At 49.7% G+C, this 26,473-nt stretch overlaps 1 protein-coding gene across 1 annotated transcript; it reads left to right on the plus strand.

The window, feature by feature from the left end:
• The first annotated feature begins 1,406 nt into the window (after nt 1-1,406).
• Nucleotides 1,407-21,736, plus strand: POLR2A (RNA polymerase II subunit A). Its single transcript, XM_061143343.1, has 29 exons — nt 1,407-1,891; nt 8,720-8,852; nt 8,997-9,133; nt 9,241-9,414; nt 9,581-9,862; nt 10,179-10,340; nt 10,449-10,669; nt 10,842-10,974; nt 11,453-11,577; nt 11,671-11,881; nt 12,405-12,614; nt 12,699-12,867; nt 13,056-13,150; nt 13,297-13,500; nt 13,634-13,856; nt 14,289-14,472; nt 14,848-15,019; nt 15,114-15,219; nt 15,305-15,510; nt 16,607-16,831; nt 16,969-17,215; nt 17,514-17,614; nt 18,420-18,524; nt 18,615-18,797; nt 18,997-19,200; nt 19,336-19,522; nt 19,629-19,742; nt 19,900-20,049; nt 20,152-21,736. The coding sequence occupies exons 1-29, from the start codon at nt 1,799-1,801 to the stop codon at nt 21,306-21,308; spliced, it is 5,913 nt and encodes a 1,970-aa protein (XP_060999326.1). The 5' UTR covers nt 1,407-1,798; the 3' UTR covers nt 21,309-21,736.
• The last annotated feature ends 4,737 nt before the right edge of the window (nt 21,737-26,473 follow it).

Here is a 26,473-nt window from a genome sequence, read left to right on the forward strand (position 1 = left end):
CAACTTGAGAGCCTGGGGGTGGGGGGGCTAGGTAAATAGAAGGAAAAACTGGAATACAAACATGGGAGAACAAGTGACTAGAAAAGAACTGGTGTGGGAGAGGGATATCCCTTTGAGTCAAGGATGACTTGGGGACTTGGAGGAGAGGGACTGCCAAGAAGACTTGGAATAAGCCTGGAGACCAACATATTTGGAGTCTAGACTGGGGCTTGAAGGGAGGTCTGAGGAGCAGGTCCAAGGAAGGGGCTGAGGCAGGCAGGCCATAAACCACGGAGAGGATTTTTCCCTGGGCAGCAGAGAGAAGAGCTTTGGGGCTGGAGTGCTTGGGGCTTTCAGGCAAACGGAGCAAGCAGCTGCGCTGGGGGAAGGGAGTGTGCTTTTCTTTCCCTGAGCGATGGTTTCCCTTCCTCGTGGTTATACCTACCCGCCTTGGGGTGGTGACGTGATATTGACATCAAACAAGGATCACTCTGAATGTGGCTGTGCAGTTGGTGTCATTTCTGCTTTGGAAGGACAGTGGAAGTCCTACTCCCCCCTTTTCCCCGGCTTGGAGAATCCCCTGGGATCCCCGCACCTTCCGCCCCATCTTATTTTTGAAATATTCTAGGAGGGGGAGGATATCCTAATGTTCAGATGCCTTGACCCCTAGTCCCTCAGGACTTCTGTGTCCCGCCCAATGGTTAATCTGCTTTTCTTGGATTGTCGCGGTCCCGTGATGTCTCCCGGACGGCGGTGGCCAACGTCCTTCCGGAGCAGGCCGCAGAGCTGAGGCCTCTGAGCGGCTCAGGTCGGGGATCCAGAACCAGAACTCCATACAGCGCCCTACATTAGAGGCCAGGAGATGCCCACCCGTCCCAGGAGGTAGCTAGACAGCTATCAGCTACTTCCGGACCAGCAATCGGCCTCGCCATCTTGATCTGTTCTTGCATATTCAGAGAAATTACTGCATATTCATGACCAAGAATGGCCCCCGCACTCCCCCACTCCGGGAACCCGCTTGGGAGGATCCGACCGGCCCCGCCTCCTTCATTACCGATACTCAGAACAGACCATTTTCCAGTGTGGGGGGTTATATTAATAAGAAACTTTAGCTAAAGATGAAACCGTACGCCAAACTAGAATAAAACTGGCCTATATTTATCCTCGAATCTTTAAACCTTAAACCTCGGTGCTGGAGGGAGTAGCGAAGGGAGGCGGAGGGGTAAAAAAGTTCCCTTCCCCAACGTCATTTCAAAAGGTCACCCAGCCAGGGAGCTGAGGAGCGACGATCAACGACTCGAGCGCGCGCCCCGTGCACGCCGGCGCAGGCGGCCCCGTAGCGCAAAGGAGGGCGGGAAAGGAAGGGGCGGGGGAAGCTGGGGCGAATCTATAAAGGGCGTCATTCGGCCAGTTCTCTCCTCAGAAGCGCCGAGAGCGCGGCCGGGACGGTTGGAGAAGAAGGCGGCTCCCGGAAGGGGGAGAGACAAACTGCCGTAACCTCTGCCGTTCAGGAACCCGGTTACTTATTTATTCGTTTCCCCTTTTCTTCTTCTTCCCCCGAAACCTTTTCCTTTCCCTTCCTCTTTTTTTTCTTTTTGGGAGACGGAAAAATCTCCGGAAAGGCGGAGGAGAGCTCCTTTCACCCCTTTTCGTTTCCCCGCCTCCTTCCCTCCCCCACCCTTCCCTCCTCCGGCTTTTTCCTCCCAACTCGGGGAGGTCCTTCCCGGCGGCCGCCCGGACGGGGTCTGAGCGCCTAGGTGGAGGCGGCGCAGGGTTTTTGTACTGAGGTTTGCGCCTGCGCAGCGCGCCTGCCTCCGCGATGCACGGGGGTGGCCCCCCCTCCGGGGACAGCGCATGCCCGCTGCGCACCATCAAGAGAGTGCAGTTCGGAGTCCTCAGTCCGGATGAACTGGTAAGCGGCTCTGCCCTCCCACTGCTCCTCCCTCCCGCGTCGCGGGCGGGGCTTGACGATAGCCGTGGAAACTTGGCACTTCTCTTGCCCGGGGGGACTAGATGGCTTAGTGGCGCCAAGGCAGTGCTGGGTCCAGCCTCGGCTAGCCAGAGTTAAATTTTCCTAGGGGATCAGCAAGCTTAGCGCTGTGTCCGAGCTGGGGGCCTGGCAACAGGAGGGGCTGGAGGGTGAGCAGGAGGGAGAGAAGCGGGGTGATTGGTTCCACACCGCAGTCACCAACGTTAAATGAGATGACACGAATGCTAAGAAGCCTTTACAAGTTTGGATGAGAAGTTGAGCCCCCCAATTTTTTTCCCTCCCCCTGCTACAAATATTAACAAGTACCTGCTCCGCGATAGGCAGAACAGACGCTGGCGATACAGAACTGAAAAAGACGAGGACCCTATCTTCTAGAATCTAGAGCACTTTCTTTGAGAAGGGGCAGAGAAGACAGACCATAAACACGAATAAGTGAACAAGATAATTCTGTTAAGGTCAAGTGCCTTGAATAAAGTGAAACGGTGTTATGCGATGGATAGTGAATGAAGTGAGGCTTCTTTAGATGGGCTGGTGTCTGGGTCTAGAAAGGCCTGAGATGACGTTACCCGAATAATGAGAAGCAGCCAGTCTCCTAGGCAATAGGTTCTCGGACAAGAGCTTTTCAGGCAGAAAAAAGAGTAAGTGCAAAGGGCCTGAGGGAAGGTGTGCCCTGGAAGCTGAAAAGTCACCAGGGTGGCTGGGGTTTAGTGGTGAGAAGGAGAGTATTATTAAACCATTACTGGAGAGGCATGAGGTGGGGCAGGCCAGGTGGGATATTGTAAATCATGGTAAGGAATCCGGATTTCATTCTGTTTTCAGTAGAAAGCCATCGGAGAATTATAAGCAGGAGAGTGGTATCAAATTTACATTTTTAAAAAAATGATTACTTTGATTGTTCTATGAAGAAATGACTGGGGAGGAGGACTAAGAGTGGAAGCAGGAGGGACCAGGGAGGAGGGAGGGCTATGGGCGAATCTAACTCCTTTGTGGAATGAACTGGAGGAAGCCAGTGAGCTGGAAAGAATGGAATTGAATAGCTCTGTTTGTGGATGGAGACAATTTTGCTAGAGGCAGGGGCTCAGCTATAGGAAAGTTGTGTCAGGAATTAGAACTTCCTGAACTCAGACCACACAGAATAAATTCCAGATGGAGTGAGGTTGACGTCTAAAAAACAAAACTAAAGCACTCAAAAAGTATAGACAGCTTTGGGATCCTGATACCAGGGGAAAAACCCTTTGTAAGAATGAGTGAATTATGGGTAAATTTCATTGAGTGCCTGTTATGTGATAGGCACCCAGCTAAGCATTTTATCTACAAAGAAGAGCAAGGCAAACTTCACTATGTAAAAATAAGAGCCACTTCTGTTTGTCAGCAACACCATGAACAGCTGAAAAAAAGGTTGGGAAACCGTATTTGCAATGTGATGGACTAGGTTAGGCTTCTTAATGTATAAGGAACACTTAGAAATCAGGAAGGCACAAATCTAGATAAGAGGATCAAGGATACGAATAGGCAGTGCTTAGAAGTACTACAAATGGCCAGTATAAATATTCAACTTACTAATGAAAATATGCAAATTAAACACAAACTTTTTTTTTTCTTATCTGATTTTTCCCTGTTGACAAAAGCACTGGGAAATAGGCATGCTTACACAATTTTTGGTAGGGATAGATTGGTGTATAAGCTTCTTGGAGGACAGTCTGACAGTATGGGTTGTTTAATATGCATATTATTTGGCCCAGTGCTGCACTTAAAAAAATTTATCCTTAAATAAAAGACTATTAATGTCTCTCCTCAAGTATGCCACTCCCCCAGTCTTGCCTGGTTCAGCAAGCAACAGAGGGCTCCACAGTGCATCCAGTGGCTCTGGCCCTAAACCCAAAAGCCATCTTTTTGACTCCTCCCTTTCTCCCAGCCTCTGCTCAGTCTGTCTGCCAGTCTGTTGGTTCTGCCTTTCAAAATGTGGAATCCAGTCTTTTATGACTGGCTCAGCTACCATGGTTCACCCCACCATCGTCTTTCCCTTGGGGTACCGTGGTGGTCCCAGACCCTAGTTGTTTGTTAGAGTTTGCAGAGCAACTAGAGAGATCTTTTAATCGTATCTCTCTCCTGCATGGAATTCTCTTCAAAGGTTCTAGACTCCTTACTCTGTTCTGTGAGGTCCTGTGCTTTCTGACCCCTGCTGACCTCTCCATCTCATTCCCAATCTCCTTTTTGCTCTTTAACTTCCCTGACCTGCTGGTTAATCCAGAACTAGGAGCTCATTCCTGCCTCAGGGATTTTATTATTCACTGTTCCTGCTGCTTAGAAAAACATTGCTCAGACCTCTGCAGGTCTGTTCCTTTATGTCAGTATGTTTTCTGCTCGGATGTCTATCATTAGCTGCTGTTCCCCAACCACCCTATTTAAGTAGTATCTTTTTACATTCTCTAACCCCCAGTCTTTATTTTACTTCATAGCTGGTCAGTACTTGATTAGTTTTTTTGTTTCTTACTCCCGGAATAGAATGTAAATTTCATGTAGGACTTCGTTATTCACCTCTCTTCCTCCAGCATCTCAAATAGTGCCTGGCACATAATAGGCATGTAGTAAAAGTTACTCAAATAAATGGGTGAACAAATAGTTGGACATGTACATAAAAATATACATAGAAGGATTTTTACTGCAACGTTGTTTGTAAATGATACTGTTTGAAATTATAGGTCACGTAAGTAGTTAACTAATAGGAATTCTGTTTAATAACACAGGGTTTATTATAATAGAATAAGACTTTCTTAATAGGTTAAGTCCCCTGACTCCCAGCTTGCAAACTTCCGAGGCACCGCAGCACCCACAGGGGTCCAGTTGGAGATTTTTAAATTTTCAGGAGAGGCACAGTTCATCTATCTGCCGGATGCCTTGGGAACCACTCGATTGGGGAGCTTTCTTTGCAGCATTAGATGGCGCCAGATCCCTTTCGATGACGTCATATCTTTGTGAAGCTGGGGTTTTAGCAGTTGCTAAATACTGGGCAAGAATCAGGTAGAACCAGAGATAAGAGTGGTGATGTCCTGTCTGATTCTAAGATTTGAGAAGCGCGGTGTGCAACAGGTGTCATAAGTAATTGTGGTTATTCTGGATAAGTAAAAATGTTATTTTATAAGTAAAAGTGTTATTTTTATTTTAATACATTAAAGTAATATTTGTCTCAGTTTTTGTGTATTGTTTTTTCAAAGGGCTGTTAAGTTGCTCTCCTGTAAATCGTTACTAGGTTGTTTGGATCCAGGTATTTTAACAAGTGGATCTCTTTTGGCTGTGAGAAGTAGTGAGGCAGTAAGGACATTGTGAACCGCTAAAGTTTAGGAATCTGGAAAAAGGAAAAGGTTTCTCAACAGTATGCAGAATGAGGCTCCATTTATGGAAGAATGGGAATATATTTGCATTTTTTGAAAAGCATGGAAGGCTGTTCACAGAATTTCACAGGCATCCTTGTTGGTGTGTGGGCTTTTGCGAGACTGATTTTGGTCTGCAAGGCTTACTATTCATATCATGCTTCGTGTTAGAGGGAATAGCAAAGTTACACTTAGGCCTGGAGAAGCCTCTTGGGGCACGGATACTATTAAAGGTAAAATATTTTCCAGACCTCTTGAGAGTAGTGTATGTGTTGAAATAGAGAGGGCTCTTAGGTTGACTGTAAGACACAGCGGTCGTCTTTGCTTTTTGAGGAAGGTTTTGGCTGTTTCCAAGTGAGGGGAAGGAAGCAAGGAGGGTTGCTACTGAGGCTTTATGCAAAGCTTGTACAGAGTTGGGGGAAGTGGGCTCTTGATTACATTTGAAGGCATTGCCTCCATTCATTAAAAGCAGTTGTCCACCGTGGAAAGCATAACTCAATTTGTTTATACTCCAACTTATTCCAGGAAGAATTTAAAACAGTAATATACTCTTTTAGGTGGAGTGTGGGCTACAATGGTGAATCAGAAGGTTATCCTGGTCAGATTATTTATAGCTCAGTGAGGGGTTTCCTACACACGCAGCAGGTATTCACTGAGCCCCTACCCTGTGCTGGTTACTTTACTAAACAAATGAAACATGATCCTTGCCCTCAAGGATTACAGTCCAGTGGGAGAGACAGATGTGTAAACAAGTAATTAATGATGGGCTGAGAACTTTGCTGGGGTGTAGATAAGGCTAGGAAGACTTGAGAATGCTCTATAAAGAGATGACATATGAACTGGGCCTTGAAAATAAGTTTGCTGGAAAGGAGAGCATGTGAAGAAAAGGAATTTTGAGAAATCTATTATAGTTGGAGTAGAAGTGTTGAGCCCTTGGAAGTCAAACCTATACCATATGGGCAGTGCGAACCAATAGACAAAGGATTGGGGGCTGAAGTATTTTGTGTGTAATCCAAAATATAACTTGGGTAGAGGGGTTAGTCCAGAATATTCCAGGACAGCCCCTGGCCCACTCTCAATGCCTGGAAGCAGAGGGAGTCTTTAGAAGGTGGCTGATTTGGTGAGCATGGACTTGGAGCAGAGGGACATGAAAAGCCTTGAGTGTTTAGGCCTGTCTCTAGTGACTTCTGGAAGCCAGATTCAGGCCTGCTCCTGCTTCGTTGTGTTTCATTCAAGGTAAGCAGACCCTTCTGTTGTGTCTCTCATGAGACACGATGCAGCTGATGGGGACTGGCTTAGTGAATTTAGTCACCACAGGACCTGTCTCCCTGAGGTTTCATCAGGTCATCTGGATGAGCATTGTGGATGTTCAGAACCTCTTAGCGCTGTATCTGTAGACCACTACTCAGCAGTAGCTAATCAGATTTCATTATGAGAGGATCATTGGTTTGACTATGAGGGAACAACCTTTCTCTTTTCAGGTTCTTTGAGGGCACTTCCTGCAGTGGAGGGTCCTAAGTAGTTTAGTTCAGTTTGACAGGATCCAGAATAATAGAGGAATGCTGCCTGCCCAAGAGATGCTTAGAATCTATGAGGAAGACAAACCCCAATAGATAACTTCATTGTGTTATGAGATGTGCAGTGATGGAGGGGTATGGAAGCATGGGAGGGGCACCATTCTGCCTGGGGAGGCTGTGTAAAGGCTTTCTGGAAGAAGTAGTGCCTGAGCTGAGTCTTTTATTTTTTTAATTATTACTTTTTGGTCTTTGTTGCAGTGCACGGGCTTAGTTGCCCGGCAGCATGTGGGATCTTAGTTCCTCAACCAGGGATCGAACCCGTGATCCCTGCATTGCAAGGTGAATTCTTAACCACTGGACTACCAGGGAAGTCCCTGTATCATATTTTAGATTCCACATAAGTGATATCACATGGTATTTGTCTTTCTGTGTTTGACTTACTTCACTTGATATGATTATCTTTAGGTCCATTTATGTTACTGCAATTGGCATTATTTCATTTTTTCATAACTTAGTAATATTACATTATATATATGTACCACATTATCTTTAGCCATTCATCTGTTGATGAGCATTTAGGTTGTCTTGGCTGTGGTGAATTGTGCTCTGGATGTCCTTGAGTTTTAACTAATTGTTTCTGCTGCAGTACTGTAGGATGATGAGCATATGTTTGGAATCAGAGAGAGCTGGATTTGACTTCTGCTGGCTCCTTGAGATTGAGGCCTTGGACAGTCACTATGTAGCCTCAGGTTTCTCATGTCAAAGAGATAGGAATTCACTTAGAGCAGGTTAGTGGTTAGGGTTAGAGAAACAAGGTACATTAGGTATGTTTAGTGTCTGGCATGAAGTTGACACTCAAAATAGAAGCTTTTATTAAATATTTCTGAGTTCTTTCTGGAAGTTTAGTACACCAAAGCTTAACTAATATTAAAGTTTCTGGTTTTCAGTGTGTGAAAAGTTGCCATGGGTTTCCTTGAACAGCTCAGAGCAGAAGTCTCTTCTCCAAGTTGTACCTATTTCTGAGCTCTGCCTTCTCTCCTTTTCCTCCACTGAATTGGTCCCATTGAGTCCTGGCTGTACCTTCCCCAGGATTCTCACCAAGGGCCAAAACCCTCAAGCCATCTCTTGAGGCTCCAGGGTTCACCCTGAAAATGTTCTGTGCTCCAAAAAAAAAAAAATTTTTCTGTGCTCCAAATAATTTTCACCAAACCTTTGCTCTATCGCCCCTTTCTTCTGTCTTATCCTAAAATGTCTGAACACAGAAGGGATTTAGGCTGGCCCAAGCCCTTGAGAAAGAGGAGGTGACAAGGATATAGGCAAAGAGCCTAACTTTAGGAGGTGAGGTTAGAGTTGACAGGCATGTCTTGGGGCAGCACACCTGGGCTGACAAGGTGTGGGTGGCCGTACGGGGACATTCCTGCCAGAGACCCCAATTCTGGCCTTGATTTCAGCTTTGGGAAAGAAACAAGGCATTGATTTTTTTTTTTTTTTCTTTTCTTTCCCCGCCTTGAAACAGCTTTATTTCTTTTGCGGTAAAATTCTATGGATGACAGTGGCCTAAAATTCAACCCAAAGGAATGAATAGTGTGTGTGGAGCCCAGAGCTGCCCACACAGTAGTCTGCATGCCCTGTCTCACTCAGAAGGTGACTGGAATGAGCTTCTGACTTGTGGTATTTGACTTTGGCATTTTCAGAATCAAATATCTCACACACTCACCCCCCACTCCTCTCACTCCAAGCTAAACCTGCTTAGTTCTTTTGCAAGTAGTTTGGGGTCCTTTGAGGCTTCAGTATAAGAGCTCCCCAGCCATGAAGTCTGAAAACTAGGGATTCAGTTTAGTATTGGCCTTTCTTTTCCATAGAAACGAATGTCTGTGACAGAGGGCGGCATCAAATACCCGGAGACAACCGAGGGAGGCCGCCCCAAGCTCGGGGGGCTGATGGATCCGAGGCAGGGAGTGATTGAGAGGACGGGCCGCTGCCAAACCTGTGCAGGTGAGTGCTGGAGGGGACTGGCGTGGACCCTGGAGGGAGGGAGAGGCTTGACCTCACAGAGAACTGGGACTGAGGGTGGAAGCCCAGAGACCTGGTCTCCGAGGTGAGTGCTGGAAGGAACATGTGGCATGTGTTTTCCCACAGGAAACATGACAGAGTGTCCTGGCCACTTTGGCCACATTGAGCTGGCCAAGCCTGTGTTCCACGTTGGCTTCCTGGTCAAGACAATGAAAGTTTTGCGCTGTGTCTGCTTCTTCTGCTCCAAGTTGCTTGTGGACTCTGTGAGTGGGAGACAGGCTCTGGCCTGGGGAAGGGTTGCTGGGGGTGGGGGGGTGGGGAGGCAGGGGAGCAGCCCCAACTGACCCTACTCTGTCTGCTCTGTTCCCAGAACAACCCGAAGATCAAGGACATTTTGGCTAAGTCCAAGGGGCAGCCCAAGAAGCGGCTCACACACGTCTATGATCTCTGCAAGGGCAAAAACATCTGCGAGGGCGGGGAGGAGATGGACAACAAGTTTGGTGTGGAGCAGCCTGAGGGCGATGAAGATTTAACCAAAGAAAAGGTAGCTGAGGCTGCCCAGACTGTTGGGAGCAGGCGAGGGGCAGGGTGGTCTTGGAGGGAGAAAGTGGAGAAGACAGCAGAAGCAGCAGGACCTGAAGGTCACAGAAGAGGGAGAGGCTGGCTAACCCACCCTCTGGGCTCTGATGGCCTCTCTGTCCTGTTGGTAGGGCCATGGTGGCTGCGGACGGTACCAGCCCCGGATCCGGCGCTCTGGCCTGGAGCTATATGCAGAATGGAAGCATGTCAATGAGGACTCTCAAGAGAAGAAGATCCTGTTGAGCCCCGAGCGGGTGCACGAAATCTTTAAGCGCATCTCTGACGAGGAGTGCTTTGTCCTGGGCATGGAGCCGCGCTACGCCCGGCCCGAGTGGATGATCGTCACTGTGCTGCCTGTGCCCCCACTCTCCGTGCGGCCCGCTGTTGTGATGCAGGGCTCTGCCCGCAACCAGGTCAGCAGCTGTGGGACCCCCACTTCATAGCTAGGCTGGGTATCTGGGCAAAGGTGTGTTTGGGGGTGGGATGGGGAAGGTGTGCAGGGTGCCAGACAGATCATCCTGGCCTGAAGACACCTGCCACTTGCTCGCTGTATGACCTTTAGTGAGCCCCTTAAGGAGGTTAAAGCCCATCAAGGTGCTTCTGGATCTGTGAGCCGAGAGCCCAGAGCTGCCGCCCAGGGTGGTGGTGAGGGGCGGGGGTGAGAGACGCTGTATGCTGGCACGTGCAGGGTGGCTGGACGGTGGGTGACAGTGCTGACTTCTGCCTTAGGACGACCTGACCCACAAACTGGCCGATATTGTCAAGATCAACAATCAGCTTCGGCGCAATGAGCAGAATGGCGCAGCTGCCCATGTCATCGCCGAGGACGTGAAGCTCCTCCAGTTCCATGTGGCCACCATGGTGGACAATGAGCTGCCTGGCTTGCCTCGTGTGAGTCAGCAGGGTCCCCGCGCCTGGAGCCTCGGAGAAAGGGGAGGGGGCCAGAGTGGGAGCCAGTGCTGACTGCTGGGGTGCTCCCTGCCTTTTGTCTCTTCACAGGCCATGCAGAAGTCTGGGCGTCCGCTCAAGTCCCTGAAGCAGCGATTAAAGGGGAAGGAAGGCCGTGTGCGTGGGAACCTGATGGGCAAGCGGGTGGACTTCTCAGCCCGCACTGTCATCACCCCTGACCCCAACCTCTCCATTGACCAAGTCGGCGTGCCACGCTCCATTGCCGCCAACATGACCTTTGCGGAGATTGTCACCCCCTTCAACATTGACAGGTGTGCTCAGTTCAGAAGCCCTGCCTGGAGGGGCCAGGATGACAGGGGTGCTTTCGCAACTCTGAGAGAGCTTTGAAGTTGAGAAATTCAAGTGCCACTTATGACTTTGGGGGAGGAATGACGACAGGGCTTTTTGGAGAGAGCAATTTATTGATTGCATCCCTCTCCCTAGACTTCAGGAACTAGTGCGCAGGGGGAACAGCCAGTACCCAGGAGCCAAGTACATCATCCGGGACAACGGTGATCGCATTGACCTGCGTTTCCACCCCAAGCCCAGTGACCTTCACCTGCAGACTGGCTATAAGGCATGTAACAGGCTGGGGGTCCGGCTGGCACAGGCCAGCTGAGGCTATCGTATTTATTGGAATCTGTGCCTTTTTAAAAAACTCCTGCTGTCCTAGGCAAGCTTGTAGCTGCCAGCTGCTGGCATTCCGCAGTGAGGGTGGGGGTCACATAAACCCACGGGTAGCATGAAGGACACATGACAGGAAAGGGAGATTGGCGGGGGTGGGGGTGGGGGGGTGCCTGGAGCAGAAGGTTTCATGGTCAGAGTATCTTGAGGTTTTCTCCCCCAGCTGACTTCCCTGCGGTTTGGATACCGTGTCTTCGTTTTCTCTGATAACCTGGAATCTAGCCTAGGACCTGGCCCAAAGCAGGTGGTTAATAAGCATTTTAAGTGAAATTACATCACAGCGTCGCCTGTCTCAATATCTCAGGTCCACTATAACTTCACTGTTAGCACCCCTCCTTGACTGAGGTTTCTCCCGCCTCTCACCTCCCCAGGTGGAACGGCACATGTGTGATGGGGACATTGTTATCTTCAACCGGCAGCCAACTTTGCACAAAATGTCCATGATGGGTCATCGGGTTCGCATCCTGCCCTGGTCCACTTTTCGCTTGAATCTTAGGTCCGTCCGCCTGCTGAGTGAGGTGGTGGGGCTGGGCTTCTCCCTGGGTTTCGCTGGAGCATCTCCCTGACTCACCCTCCTCTTTCACTGTAGTGTGACAACTCCATACAATGCTGACTTCGATGGGGATGAGATGAACTTGCACCTGCCACAGTCCCTGGAGACACGGGCTGAGATCCAGGAGCTGGCCATGGTGCCACGCATGATTGTCACCCCCCAGAGCAATCGTCCGGTCATGGGCATTGTGCAGGACACATTGACTGCAGTGCGCAAATTCACCAAGAGGGATGTCTTCCTGGAGCGGGTGTGTGATCTGGGACAGGTGGAAGTGGGGAGAACCTGACCTGGGTGGGCAGCGCCCAGCACAGCAATGATGGGGGAGGGGCAGTGACTTGTGCTGATTGGCTATGTACTGATCTGTATGTGAGACAGTGGAAGGGAACCGGCTTAGCAAAAATCAAGACCAAAAACAGTGCATGGTCTTAGCTCCATGTTTAATCTCTTAAAATGTCATGTAATTTCAAATATCCTCTGGAAAGTAAAGGCAAAGAGAGAAATACGACTTTGTTAAAATTCTATTTCTTTTTCCTTTGTCTTTATTTTCTAATTATTAAAAGTAGTTTGTAATTACTGTTTAAAGAAAAAATGACTCTGAAATTTTGATCACAATGAATTTTTTCAGTGAAAGTTTGGCAGACACTTCTTTTGCCATTTTTTTGCCTCCAAGATCTGGCTTTCCCCCTTGGGCTGGGAGGCCTCCCCTGACATTCACAAGCGGGGACGCCTGCAGTTCTGACTTCCTGTCTCTCTTACTCTTTTCCTCCCAGGGGGAAGTGATGAACCTCCTGATGTTCCTGTCCACGTGGGACGGGAAGGTCCCACAGCCAGCCATCCTTAAGCCCCGGCCCCTGTGGACAGGAAAGCAGATCTTCTCCCTCATCATTCCTGGCCACATCAACTGTATCCGCACCCATAGCACCCACCCCGATGATGAGGACAGCGGCCCTTACAAGCACATCTCTCCCGGGGACACTAAGGTAGGGCTTGGCTTCCTGATGCAACGGGCAGGGCTTCAGAGCCGGGAGCATCAGCAGGGGCCATGAATGGTGCTCTCTCTACAGGTGGTGGTGGAGAATGGCGAGCTGATCATGGGCATCCTGTGTAAGAAGTCTTTGGGCACGTCAGCTGGCTCTCTGGTCCACATCTCTTACCTTGAGATGGGTCACGACATCACTCGCCTCTTCTACTCCAACATTCAGACTGTCATCAACAACTGGCTCCTCATTGAGGGTAAGTCCAGGGCTCCACCAAGTTCTGTCTACAAATCCTGTCCCTCTCACTGCTGACTGCTCTTCTCCCCTCCCCTTCTCTTCCCTCCTTGGGTTTGATTCCCTCCATCTATGCTCTTGGCTGTGAGTCTGTCTCATGTTTCTTGGGAGCCCAAAGAACATGTTGCTGATGCTTCTCCCCATTTCCAGGTCATACCATTGGCATTGGGGACTCCATCGCTGATTCTAAGACTTACCAAGACATTCAGAACACGATTAAAAAGGCCAAGCAGGATGTAATAGAGGTGAAAAGGGAGGCTGGGCAGAGACTGAACCAGAGGCTCCCAGTGGCTTTGAACTTGAGGAGGAGTGAAGGGGATATGGGACTGAGAGGGACAGGGACCAGCAGAGGTCGATGTCCCCCTGAGAGTTCCGCCTCCTTTTGCACCAGGTCATCGAGAAGGCACATAACAATGAGCTGGAGCCCACACCAGGGAACACCCTGCGGCAGACGTTTGAGAACCAGGTGAACCGCATTCTCAATGATGCCCGAGACAAGACTGGCTCCTCCGCCCAGAAATCACTGTCTGAATACAACAACTTTAAGTCTATGGTCGTGTCTGGGGCCAAAGGTTCCAAGATCAACATCTCCCAGGTGGGGAGTCTTTTTTTTTTTTCCAGCAGAGGGTCCCTTGGAAGTGGGAGGAGGAATGGAGGGCTATGCTGCTAGGGGGAACGCACTGAGAAACTTGAGGGAGGGGACGCAGCCCAGCTTTTCTGTTCCCCAGGTCATTGCTGTTGTGGGGCAGCAGAATGTGGAGGGCAAGCGGATCCCATTTGGATTCAAGCACCGGACCCTGCCTCACTTCATCAAAGATGACTATGGGCCTGAGAGCCGAGGCTTTGTGGAGAACTCCTACCTGGCCGGCCTCACGCCCACCGAGTTCTTCTTCCATGCCATGGGGGGCCGTGAGGGGCTGATCGACACAGCTGTCAAGACTGCTGAGACTGGTGAGGCCCCAGCCACCAGCTGGTCCCAGGGAGGAGCCCAGGCAGAGAAAGCCTTGGGGGTTTGAGTGGGGTTCTCAGTCTGAAGTCTTCAGTCTCCAGGGAAGTCATTTTGGCCTCTCTGGAAAGAGCAGAGACTGAAGGTCAAGAGTTAGGCAGACAGCCTTGTTCTGGCTGCGCTGTGGCATTCCATGTCATGGGGATGGAGCCTGAGGCTGTCTGCTCCTGACCAGTCATGTGGGGATGGTTCCTCGGGGTCTCTACTGGGCCCTGGTTCCGTCTGGTGATGGTGGGCATGGCTTTCCCTGGGAGGCCTTGGGTCTCAGGGGCCACCAGCTGGCTCCCCTGAGGACCAGAGTGGCCAGCCACACTCTTCCTAAGGTAGAGAGGCTCCTGTTCTTGCTTCGGGCCCCTCAGTTGATTATCTGCTCCCAGGATACATCCAGCGGCGGCTGATAAAGTCTATGGAGTCGGTGATGGTGAAGTACGACGCCACCGTGCGCAACTCCATCAATCAGGTGGTGCAGCTGCGCTATGGCGAGGATGGCCTGGCGGGCGAGAGTGTCGAGTTCCAGAACCTGGCCACCCTCAAGCCTTCCAACAAGGCCTTTGAGAAGAAGTGAGGAGGCAGCTGGAGGGTGGTTCTTGCCCCTGGGGCTCAGGGCCAGGGTTGTAGGAGTCCCCGTCTCCCCCCCCACCCCCCAAGGTGAGATCACCTGGACTGGATCTTGCAGTGAACCTTATCCTTATCGTGTTCCTTCCCTACCTGTGTGGCAGCAGCCACGTGATGGGAGAGGGTGGACAGAGAGCTGGTGTTGATGCAGAGTAAGCCCAGAGGGCGGGCACAAGCTCAGGGCTGCTAGATGGCCTTGGCTCTGGATCTTGTTTCCCTCCCAAGATTCTTCACAGCCCATCCCTATGGGCTGCACATCTCAGGAGTCACACCCTGTTCTGGCTGGGATCTGCACCTTGACTCTACTCCTGCCACCTGTAGGTTCCGCTTTGATTACACCAATGAGAGGGCCCTGCGGCGCACCTTGCAGGAGGACCTGGTGAAGGATGTGCTGAGCAACGCACACATTCAGAATGAACTAGAACGAGAATTCGAGCGGATGCGTGAGGACCGGGAGGTGCTCAGAGTCATCTTCCCAACTGGCGACAGCAAGGTGCGTGTGGGCACGAAGGGCTGGGCTGGAGAGGGGTTGGCCCTGCACAGCTGGCCCTGACTCGAGGTCCTGCCTCCCTGCCCTCCTGCCCTAGGTTGTCCTCCCTTGCAACCTGCTGCGCATGATCTGGAACGCTCAGAAGATCTTCCACATCAACCCTCGCCTTCCCTCCGACCTGCACCCCATCAAGGTGGTAGAGGGTGAGTAACTGCCGCGGAGCCGCCAAGCCAGGCTCTGCTGGCAAGTCCCAGTCTACAAGCTCTTTATCTCTTGCTTGGCCCCCAGGAGTTAAGGAGTTGAGCAAGAAGCTGGTGATTGTGAATGGGGACGACCCCCTGAGCCGGCAGGCCCAGGAGAACGCCACCTTGCTTTTTAACATCCACCTGCGGTCCACGCTGTGTTCCCGCCGCATGGCCGAGGAGTTCCGACTCAGTGGAGAGGCTTTTGACTGGCTGCTTGGAGAGATCGAGTCCAAGTTCAACCAAGCCATTGTGAGTCCTGTACTCCTCACTCCAGCCTCGATTCTCTCTTTTGACCTGTTGACTTCTCTGGGCTCTGAGAACCTCCCATCTCTGCCCATAGCTGCCTGATAGAGTTCTCCATCATTGAGACACTGCTGTGAACCAGGTCCTATGTTGGGGGCTTTATTCCGGTATTCCTCAGGAGTCTTAAGACAACCTTCGTAGGAGGGGTTGTTAGTGTTAGTTCCATGTTGGAGAGATAACTGCTGAGCCTTAGAGAGGTAAATGCATAAAAGATGCTCGACATGATCAGTCATCAGGGAAATGCAACTCAGAACCACAGTGAGATTCCACTTCATGTCCACAGGATGACTAAAAGAAAAAGTAAACAAGTGTTGGTGAGGGTGGTGGAGAAATTGGAGCTCTCATACACTGCTGGAGGGGATGTTGCAACTGCTTTGGAAAACAGTCTGGCAGTTTCTCTAGAGTTTAAACATAGAGTTACCATCTGACCCAGCAATTTCATTCCTAGGAGCATATCCAAGAAGCATGTATCCACACAAAAACCTGCTGCAGGTGTTCACAGCACTTCATTCATAATAGACAAGCAATGGAAACAACCTACATGTACATCCATTGATGAAGGATAAACAAGATAAGGCAATATTATTTTGTGATAAAGTAATGAGCTGTCAAGCCATAAAAAGACAGTGATCAACTGTAAATAATAGTATCACTAAGCAAAAAAGCCTGTTTGAAAAGGCTACATACTATATGATTCCAATTAAAAGGTTATCATTTATGGTATGTGATTGAAAGACTGTTATCAAGTGAATATTTAGCTCATAATTAGCATGCATTGCTTTTAGAAATGAAGGCTTTAGATGGCATAGTCCCTTTTCCTGGGTGTGCAGCCCATTGGGCACTGAATGGCATATGTAAATTGAAATGCTGTCTGAGGAAGGGGATGATCAAATAGACTCTGATCTTTGTCTCTCCCTTTTCCAAATGCTTCTGTCCAGCCCTGACAGCACCTCACTCTTGTTTACCAGGGGTGGCGGGGTGGGGGTAGGCAGGCAGATTTGCTCTTCTGAGAGCAGCTCTTCTTACTCCCCATCATCCCCAGGCCCATCCGGGGGAAATGGTGGGAGCTCTGGCTGCACAGTCCCTAGGAGAACCTGCCACCCAGATGACCTTGAACACCTTCCACTATGCTGGTGTGTCCGCCAAGAATGTGACTCTGGGTGTGCCCCGACTTAAGGAGCTCATCAACATTTCCAAGAAGCCAAAGACCCCCTCACTTACTGTCTTCCTACTGGGCCAGTCTGCTCGAGATGCAGAGAGAGCCAAGGTGGGACTTGGGTAATGGGTTTCTGGGTGGGAGGAGGAGGGGACCCCTTCCTTTCAGTGAGGGTTTGGAATTCCTTCTCCAGAGGGTTTTGAAGAGGCCTTTGGAGCTTGAATGTCAAGAATCCCTCTTTCTTCCAGGATATTCTGTGCCGCTTGGAACACACAACATTGAGGAAGGTGACCGCCAACACGGCCATCTACTATGACCCCAACCCCCAGAGCACAGTGGTGGCCGAGGATCAAGAGTGGGTGAATGTCTACTATGAGATGCCTGACTTTGATGTAGCCCGAATCTCCCCCTGGCTTTTGCGGGTGGAGCTGGACCGGAAGCACATGACTGACCGGAAGCTGACCATGGAGCAGATTGCCGAAAAGATCAATGCTGGTGAGGCCAGGAGGTCCTGCCTGGGCTCCCCTCGCTCCCCATCCTGTCCCTGTGCTCTCATCTTGGACATGCCACCCATACCCACCAACTTCCAGGCACTGGTTCTACTTCCCCAGGGCACCTCTTTTCCAGGTCCCTTCTGTACTGCCTGTTCCTTCTCATTCTTTCCCCACCCTCTTTCTAGAAGGGTTCTGTGAGGAGGGGGAAGCCAAAAGACAGCCCACTGGGAAGAACTATGGACGCACTGCAAATGGAACTAGCGCCGCAGCTGCCATCTTCCTCACTCATTTCTCCTCAGGTTTTGGTGACGACTTGAATTGCATCTTTAATGATGATAACGCAGAGAAGCTGGTGCTCCGGATCCGTATCATGAACAGTGATGAAAATAAGATGCAAGAGGTAAAGGGGACCCAGGCAGAAATTTTGTGTCAGACACAGAAAACCATTAAATCTGGTTCCTGACCATGGAAATTAAAATGAAGGCAGCATTGAGTGCCAGTCACACCATCTGAAGTGGAGATGGAGGGTGGCTAACAATGATTTTCAAAAGTTCTAGCAGGGAAAAATCTATCAAATGTGAAATAGTGCCACATGGATAAACAGATGGTGTTGATGTGCGGGTGTCCCTGTAGCCCGGTCACCTGGTTCTCTCCTCCCTGAGGGCAGGTCAGACAGTAGGAATGGCTATATCCTTGGGAAGGTGGGGTAACAGTGCCTATAATGAGACCCAGGAAAATGCTTGACCAGTGACTTCACTCCTGGGCATGGCTCCTAAAAAATTGTTCGGCACATGTGGATGCCTGGCGCTTTTAATACTAAAAGCTCAGAACATCATATGAACTGGTGGAGAGTGGATAACATGTGGATGCGTCTTGAGCGAGGACAATACACCTCTGTTAAATGGGGTCACACGTCAAGGCATTGGTGGGGGGTGGGTGTACGACAGGGACCAGGAGTGGAGGTGCCATGTGCTTGCTTCCAGTCCTTAGAGTGCACAGAGTCGGAATGGTGTTACGCTGGTGGGTGAGGCTGTCTTCTCTGAGGTTTCTTTAAATACCATCCTAAAAACATGTTAGAAAGGAATCTTATTGGAAGGAACAAGGTAGGTCTGGGCCAGGCCCGCCTCTGTAGCTCAGGCTGTGGTCCGGGGTGAGGCCAGGGGGAGCCGGAGGATTCTCAGAGGTCTGACTCGCTTCTGCCACAGGAGGAAGAGGTGGTGGACAAGATGGACGACGATGTCTTCCTGCGCTGCATCGAGTCCAACATGCTGACGGACATGACCCTGCAGGGCATAGAGCAGATCAGCAAGGTCAGCCGGCCATTCCCACTGCCCGTCCACCCCTGCTTCCTTCCTCCCATCGCCACCCACCCAGCCTGAGCTTGCTCTGTCCCTTGCCAGGTGTACATGCACTTGCCGCAGACCGACAACAAGAAGAAGATCATCATCACAGAGGACGGGGAGTTCAAGGCCCTGCAGGAGTGGATCCTGGAGACGGACGGTGTGAGCCTGATGCGCGTGCTGAGTGAGAAGGATGTAGACCCTGTGCGCACCACATCCAACGACATCGTGGAGATCTTCACGGTGAGCCCCTGGGTCTGGGGCAGTGGTTGTGGTCCATGCTTTCCCTTCAGGACATTTCTGTGATCTGGTTGTTTTCATGCCTGAATCCACTTTTGCACTTGGGCTTCATGGACTCCTGACTCTGGATGTGGGTGCTGGTAGCAGTGGGAGGAGAGCAGAGTTACCGGGTCTTGACCCTTCCCCTGCATCTGCATGCCAGGTGCTGGGCATTGAGGCCGTACGGAAGGCCCTGGAGCGGGAGCTGTACCACGTCATTTCCTTCGATGGCTCCTACGTCAATTACCGGCACTTGGCTCTCCTGTGTGACACCATGACCTGTCGTGGCCACTTGATGGCCATCACTCGACATGGGGTCAACCGCCAGGACACTGGACCTCTCATGAAGTGCTCCTTTGAGGAAACGGTACGAGAGACGTTCTGAGTAGATGGGGAGGAGGACCTCCTTGGCTGAGTGATGGGCCTTGGTGTGGTTTCTCCTCTGTCGAGTGGGATGTGGGGGGTGGGGGGGTGACAGCGTGTCCCCTCTTCCGAGGTTTAGGTGGATGTGCTCATGGAAGCAGCTGCGCACGGAGAGAGTGACCCCATGAAAGGGGTGTCCGAGAACATCATGCTGGGCCAGCTGGCTCCGGCTGGCACCGGCTGTTTTGACCTCCTGCTCGATGCGGAGAAGTGCAAGTATGGCATGGAAATCCCCACCAATATCCCCGGCCTGGGGGCTGCTGGACGTGAGTATGAGGGTCTGCGAGGTGGAGGTGGGAGCAGGGTGGCCTTGGGTGGGAGGGCAGCCAGGCCCTGGGTGTTCTTCACGAGTCACCACGTGCCTCTCTGCAGCCACCGGCATGTTCTTCGGCTCGGCCCCCAGTCCCATGGGAGGAATTTCTCCAGCCATGACACCCTGGAACCAGGGTGCAACCCCAGCCTACGGCGCCTGGTCCCCCAGTGTTGGTGAGTGGCTGCCTGGGAAGACAGCCCTCTGGGTGGTTCAGAGGGTGGGTGGGCTGGGCTTGTGAGGGGTTCCCATGTTGGGGCACTGGGGGTCCTGGAGCTCTGGGAAGGTATGGGGCTCCAGCTCTGGTTTTAACAAACATCTCTCTCTTTGCAGGGAGCGGGATGACCCCGGGAGCAGCAGGCTTCTCTCCCAGTGCTGCCTCAGATGCCAGCGGGTTCAGCCCTGGCTACTCCCCAGCCTGGTCTCCCACACCAGGCTCCCCGGGCTCCCCAGGCCCCTCAAGCCCATATATCCCCTCCCCAGGTGAGTGCTCCTTGTCTGTCAAGGCCAAGTTCATTTTCTCCTTGGTCTTGCCTTCTGGATGAATCTCTAATCACTTAACACCTCTCTACTTCTCTCCTACAGGGGGTGCCATGTCTCCCAGCTACTCCCCGACATCGCCTGCCTATGAGCCCCGCTCCCCTGGAGGCTACACACCCCAGAGTCCCTCTTATTCCCCCACTTCCCCTTCCTACTCCCCTACTTCTCCATCCTACTCTCCAACCAGCCCCAACTACAGCCCCACGTCACCCAGCTACTCCCCGACCTCTCCCAGCTACTCACCCACTTCTCCCAGCTACTCACCCACCTCACCCAGCTACTCGCCCACTTCCCCAAGCTACTCGCCCACATCACCTAGCTACTCGCCCACCTCTCCCAGCTACTCGCCCACATCACCCAGCTACTCACCCACCTCTCCCAGCTACTCACCCACCTCTCCCAGCTACTCACCCACTTCGCCCAGCTACTCACCTACTTCACCCAGCTACTCACCAACATCTCCAAGCTATTCACCAACATCACCAAGCTACTCTCCAACTTCTCCAAGTTACTCGCCCACCAGTCCTAACTATTCTCCAACCAGTCCCAATTACACCCCAACATCACCCAGCTATAGCCCGACGTCACCGAGCTACTCACCTACTAGTCCCAACTACACACCAACAAGCCCCAACTACAGCCCAACCTCTCCAAGCTACTCTCCGACTTCACCCAGCTACTCCCCAACCTCGCCAAGCTACTCTCCTTCAAGCCCACGATACACACCACAGTCTCCCACCTACACCCCAAGCTCGCCTAGCTACAGCCCCAGCTCACCCAGCTACAGCCCAACTTCACCAAAGTACACCCCAACCAGTCCTTCGTATAGCCCGAGCTCACCAGAATACACCCCCACCTCTCCCAAGTACTCACCTACCAGCCCAAAATATTCACCCACCTCCCCCAAGTACTCACCTACCAGCCCTACCTACTCACCTACCACCCCGAAATACTCACCCACATCGCCTACTTACTCACCAACCTCTCCTGTCTACACCCCAACCTCCCCCAAGTATTCACCCACCAGCCCCACCTACTCCCCCACCTCCCCCAAGTACTCACCCACCAGCCCCACCTATTCCCCCACCTCCCCCAAAGGCTCTACTTACTCGCCCACCTCCCCCGGCTACTCGCCCACCAGCCCCACCTACAGTCTCACCAGTCCAGCCATCAGCCCGGATGACAGTGATGAGGAGAACTGAGGGTGAGCTGTGCGCAGCAGCACCTGGCTAGGTGGAGGGTGGCCTTGAGGTACCCTGCCCCTCTGCTCCCCTGTGGGGTACAGCCCCAGTTTGGCTCCCTTGTACATAGTTCCTTGTGACAGTCCCCTGTTGAGGTTCCAGACCCATTTTTGCTGGGGCTTTTGTTTTGTTCTCTACTTGTGCTATCTCAGAACCCACTCATCCTCTGTGGTGGTCTCCTTCCTGCCCCACTACCCCAGGCCTGTCCCCAAGTCAGACATCCTTCTTGCTGTGGCTTGATTGGGGATAAAGGGTATTTTAACTTCTTAGGGGTAGGTCCAGCTCTGGGTCGTCACATCTGATCTTCGGGAAGAACAAAGCGAAAGCTGCCTTTTGTCTGTTATTTTATTTTTTGAACTTTAAATAAAGTTTACTAATTTTGACCAAAAGTGTGTCTGTTGAGTCGTTTAGTAGGAGGCAAGAATACCCAGGCTCAACTCCCTGCCTGGGCTGCTGTTCCGTTTCCAATGTTGAGGCTGATCCCTGCTAATGGGCACGGGCAGGAAAACAAGCACAGACAGTACATTGTTTCACTGAACAAACTGTGTGCCAGGCATTGCTCTGTCTTGGCTTTGGGGTCGAACAAATAGGCCTCATCCTGCTTTAAATATTGACGTAACATCTTTTTCAGCAGTTCTACTGATTGTCATATTATATGGGCTTCCCTGGTGGCTCAGTGGTAAAGAATCTGCCTGCCAATGTGGAGACAAGGGTTCAATCCCTGGGTCAGGAAGATACCCAGAAGGATATGGCAACCTACTCCAGTATTCTTGCCTGGGAAGTTCCCTGGATAGAGGAGCCTGGCAGGTGATAGGCCATGGGGTGGCAAAAGAGTTGGGCACGACTTAGCAATTAAACAACATAATACATAATTTTAGAAAAGTACAGAGAGGTATAGTACAGAAGCAGAAAAGTTACTACCCTTATCATCACCACCAGGAGGCATATTTTCTTTGGGTATTTTTCTTAGACGGTTCTCAAGTCACTTCTGATCAGTCTTCACTTCTGATCAGTCTTCATTTTGGCCTCAAACCAACAATGAGATTATGAATATGAATACTAGGGTATTTTTTAAAGCTGAAGTTAAAGGACTTGCTGATAATTTTCTATTTTCAGTTGGCTCTGTCATTTTGTTTCATGAGTTCTTTTTTAAATTCTTACTTTGGCCACACAGCTTGTGGGATCTCAGTTCCCTGACCAGGGATTGAACCACGGGTCCCTGGCAGTGAAAGCCCAGAATCCTAACCAGTAAGCCACCTGGGAACCCTCTCAAGTATTACAAATAGTTTGGAAAGTAACGGGGCCAAGATCTATTTACTAAGATTATAGATGGTAGATACCATTTTGCAATATGTAATCCAAGTCTTAAATTGTTTTGATATTTGGCTTTTTTTTTTAATGACTTTAAAATTTATTTTTTATTGAAGGATAATTGCTTTACAGAATTTTGTTGTTTTTTGTCAAACCTCAATATGAATCAGCCATAGGTATACATATATCCCCTCCCTTTTGAACCTCCCTCCCGTCTCCCTCCCCATCCCACCCCTCTAGGTTGATAAAGAGCACCTGTTTGAGTTTCCTGAGCCATACAGCAAATTCCTGATGGCTATCTATTTAATGACTTGTTTTTATAAAAGGAAATGTTTATTGTAGAAGATCCAAGCATGGCAGAACATCTCCCGAATCCTCTGAATTAACTGTTGGCAGTTGGTGAACATAATCCCAGGCAGGTCTTTCATCATATAGAAGGATAGAAGTTTAAATAGAAATGGCTCTTTTCTTGGTGGTAACTCAGGATTCACTCATTTTTTTTTTTTTTTTTTTTTTAAGATTTATTTTATTTATTTTGGTTGCCCTGGATCTTTGATGATGTACAGGCTTCTCTAGTTGCAGTGAGTGGGATTCTGACTGCTGTGGCCTCTCATTGCAGAGCACGGGCTCAAGGCGCCCAGGCTTCAGTTGTTGTTTCATGTGAGCTCGGTGGTTGAAGTTTGCAGGCTCTGGAGCTCTGGCTCAGTAGTTGTGGCACATGGGCTCAGCTACCCTGCAGCGTGTGGGATCATCCCAGACCAGGGTTCAAACCCGTGTCCCCTGCATCGGCAGGCGGATTCCCAACCACTAGACCACCAGGGAAGCCCAGGATTTACTCTTAACAACTTGCCAGTATACTGTATAGCCATCGTCATGTCACATACGTGACATTGCCAGTACTTACTTATAACTGGAACTTTGTACCTTTTGACCACTTTCATCTAATTCCTCCATCCCCTGCCCTCACCTGGTAATCACAAATCTGATTTCTATGAGTTTAGTTTTTGTTCTGTGTGGTTTAGATTTGGCATGTAAATAAGATTAGGTAGTAGTTATTACTTTTTTGGGCTGTGCATGTGCCATGCCAGATTCTAGTTCCCCATCTAGGAGTCGAACCTGTACCCCAACATCTAGGAAAATCCCTACATAATACTTCTGTTTGACTTATTTCACTTAGCATAATGCCCTCAAGATCCATCCATCTTGTTACAAATGGCAATTAGGTAAGTGAACTCTTTGCCAGGGCCAGCCTCAGGGGAGGCAAACAGGGCGCTCTCCACGGGGACCAAATTTAAGGGGCAACAAAAAAACTCACAAATAATACTTTAATGCAGTATTTTAAAAATTAATGTAAAAATCTATGATGGAGAAAAGTAACATTTTTTAAAGCTTTTTTTGGGGGGGGATGTGGACCATTTTCAAAATCTTTATTGAATTTGATATAGTATTGCTTCTGTTTTATGTTTTTGTTCTTTGGCCCCAAGGGGATCTTAGCTCCCTGATCAGGGATCAAACCTGCACCTCCTACATTGGAAGGTGAAGTCTTAACTCCTGAATTGCCAGAAGTGAAAGTCGCTCAGTTGTGTCCTACTCTTTGTGACCCCATGAACTGTAGTCTGCCAGACTCCTCTGTCCATGGAATTCTCCAGACCAGAATACTGGAGTGGGTAGCCATTCCCTCCTCCAAGGGATCTTTCCTACCCAGGGATTAAACCCAGGTCGCCTGCATTGAAGGCAGATTCTTTACCATCTGAGCCACAGGGATGCCCCTAAAACTGCCCCAAATAGTAACATTTAAAATTTTGAAAGCATGTATATGAATCCCCCCACGACCCCGTGTTTGCCTCTGGCCCCAATGTGACTGGACACAGCGCTGGTCTTCGCAGGTGTCATTCTGTGGTCTCTTGTCTTTTCCGATGACTCATGATGCCTCATTTAAGGCTTGTGTGTTTTATTGCTTTAGATTGTGAGCTGCCCTCTTTCCTTGGAACTGAATCTTTGGGAGAACTTTGAATCTTTGATTGAAGTGGCCTACCTATAGAGAGAATGTATATTTGCTTTCTCCCAGCCCAAGGCTGCACTAGCAACCTGGGAACTCTTTGCATTTTATGAAGGTTTTCTTAAGCTCCTCAAGTGTGAATTGCAGCACAAACTATGGAAGGGCTGGGTTGTAGTTTCAGGTTTTCAAGAAAGATTATTTTTTCCTTCCATTCAAGGTTGAGCTAGGCAAGTTCCCTTGCTCCTTCCTTCCTAAAATGGGTTTTGGTTTTGGTTTTCATGTGTCTTTATACTGAACTTGTAGGAGGCCCTGATTATGTGCCGAAATCTCCCACTATCTTGGTGGAGCCTTGGGCTTTATCTTCTGTCCCCTGCAGCCCAGAAAACATTCTGGGCAAAACTCAAGGTCTTCTGTGTTTCACAGAAACCCTTGGGGAGAAAAGCTGACTTAGGCACTCACTTACCTCGCAGGTGTCCCGATTTTACTGCATTTTCGGCCTCTGTAGAAATATTTCTATTTATTCCAGCTCAGTAGTGTTTATTTTGTTTTGTTTTTTACAAAATATTTCCTCCACAAATTTAATCTTTTCAATTAGGAGAGCTATGTAGGCTGTCTAGTCAGCTGATGGCCATCCTACCTCACAATTATGGCTTTTATCCTTTTTTGGTCAGGTTTTACAATATTTACTTTCTGTTCTGCAAATATAATCCCTGCAGTTATAGCCTCTTATTGATGTATTTAAATGGCTCATCTTTAATCTTATCACTGCTCCTTCCCTATCATCTTTTTTATTCATTTCTCTAGGATGTTTTTCAGAAAGGGCTCATAATTGCTTCATTATAGTCCCTGAATCTTTTATTCTTGAAACTCTTCTGTAGCCTTCAAAACTGAAAGCATATCTTCGCTGGATATTTCTTTCTCTCATACTTTTCTGGACGTTGCTTGATTTTTGTATTGGTCAGAGTTCTCCAGAGACTCAGTAGCATGAATATGTATGTGTATATGTATATATTTTGGAGGCTGAAAATTGATGATTTTCATGATCATCCATTTGCAAGTTGGATACCCAAGAAAAGCAGGGGTGTAATTCAGCCCAAGTTCAAAGGCCTGAGAAGATTAGCTAAGGTGTCCCAGCTCAACCAAGTGAGGCTGTAAAGAAAATGGGTGAATTTCTCCTTCCTCCACCTTTTGTTCTATTCAGGCCTTTGATGGATTGAATGATGCCCACCCACACTGGGGAGTGCCATCTGCTTTACTGGGTCTACCAGTTCAAATGCTAATCTCATCAAAAACACCTTTACAGACACACTCAGAAATAATACTGAACCTGGGCACTTTGTGGTCAGTCAAGTCGACACATAAAATAACCATAACCAGTCCACCCCTTTTCAATTTGTACCCAAAACCTTTATACCTTTAAACCAAATTTAATCTCCAAATAAAGACAATAACAAGGGGAGGGAGGCGGGAGGGGGATTGTTGTCATTTTCGATTGACTCTAATTGCAGGACGTGGTAATACTAAGAGATGCCCCCACACACTCTTCCTTACCTCCGTTGTCGATAGTAGTCCAATTTCTGCTTGGCAGTCAGGATCTATCACCCTAGCCAGCCAACATCATAACTCCCTTCTTTGCCAGCGGAGTCATGAGATGCCCAAAATGGCTGGGTGGCAGTCTTAACTTCAAGTTCAATGAAATCTTTATTGTGTCTCCTGGTGGAAGCATCCTTCCCTCCAGAAGAAGACCTCTAGGTCAGCAGAGCATAAAGTCACAGGAACAGGAAGCAAAAATCTTGCTGATGAGTCATTAGGGGTA

Source organism: Dama dama, chromosome 5 (genome assembly GCF_033118175.1).
Source record: "Dama dama isolate Ldn47 chromosome 5, ASM3311817v1, whole genome shotgun sequence".
Taxonomy (NCBI): domain Eukaryota; kingdom Metazoa; phylum Chordata; class Mammalia; order Artiodactyla; family Cervidae; genus Dama; species Dama dama.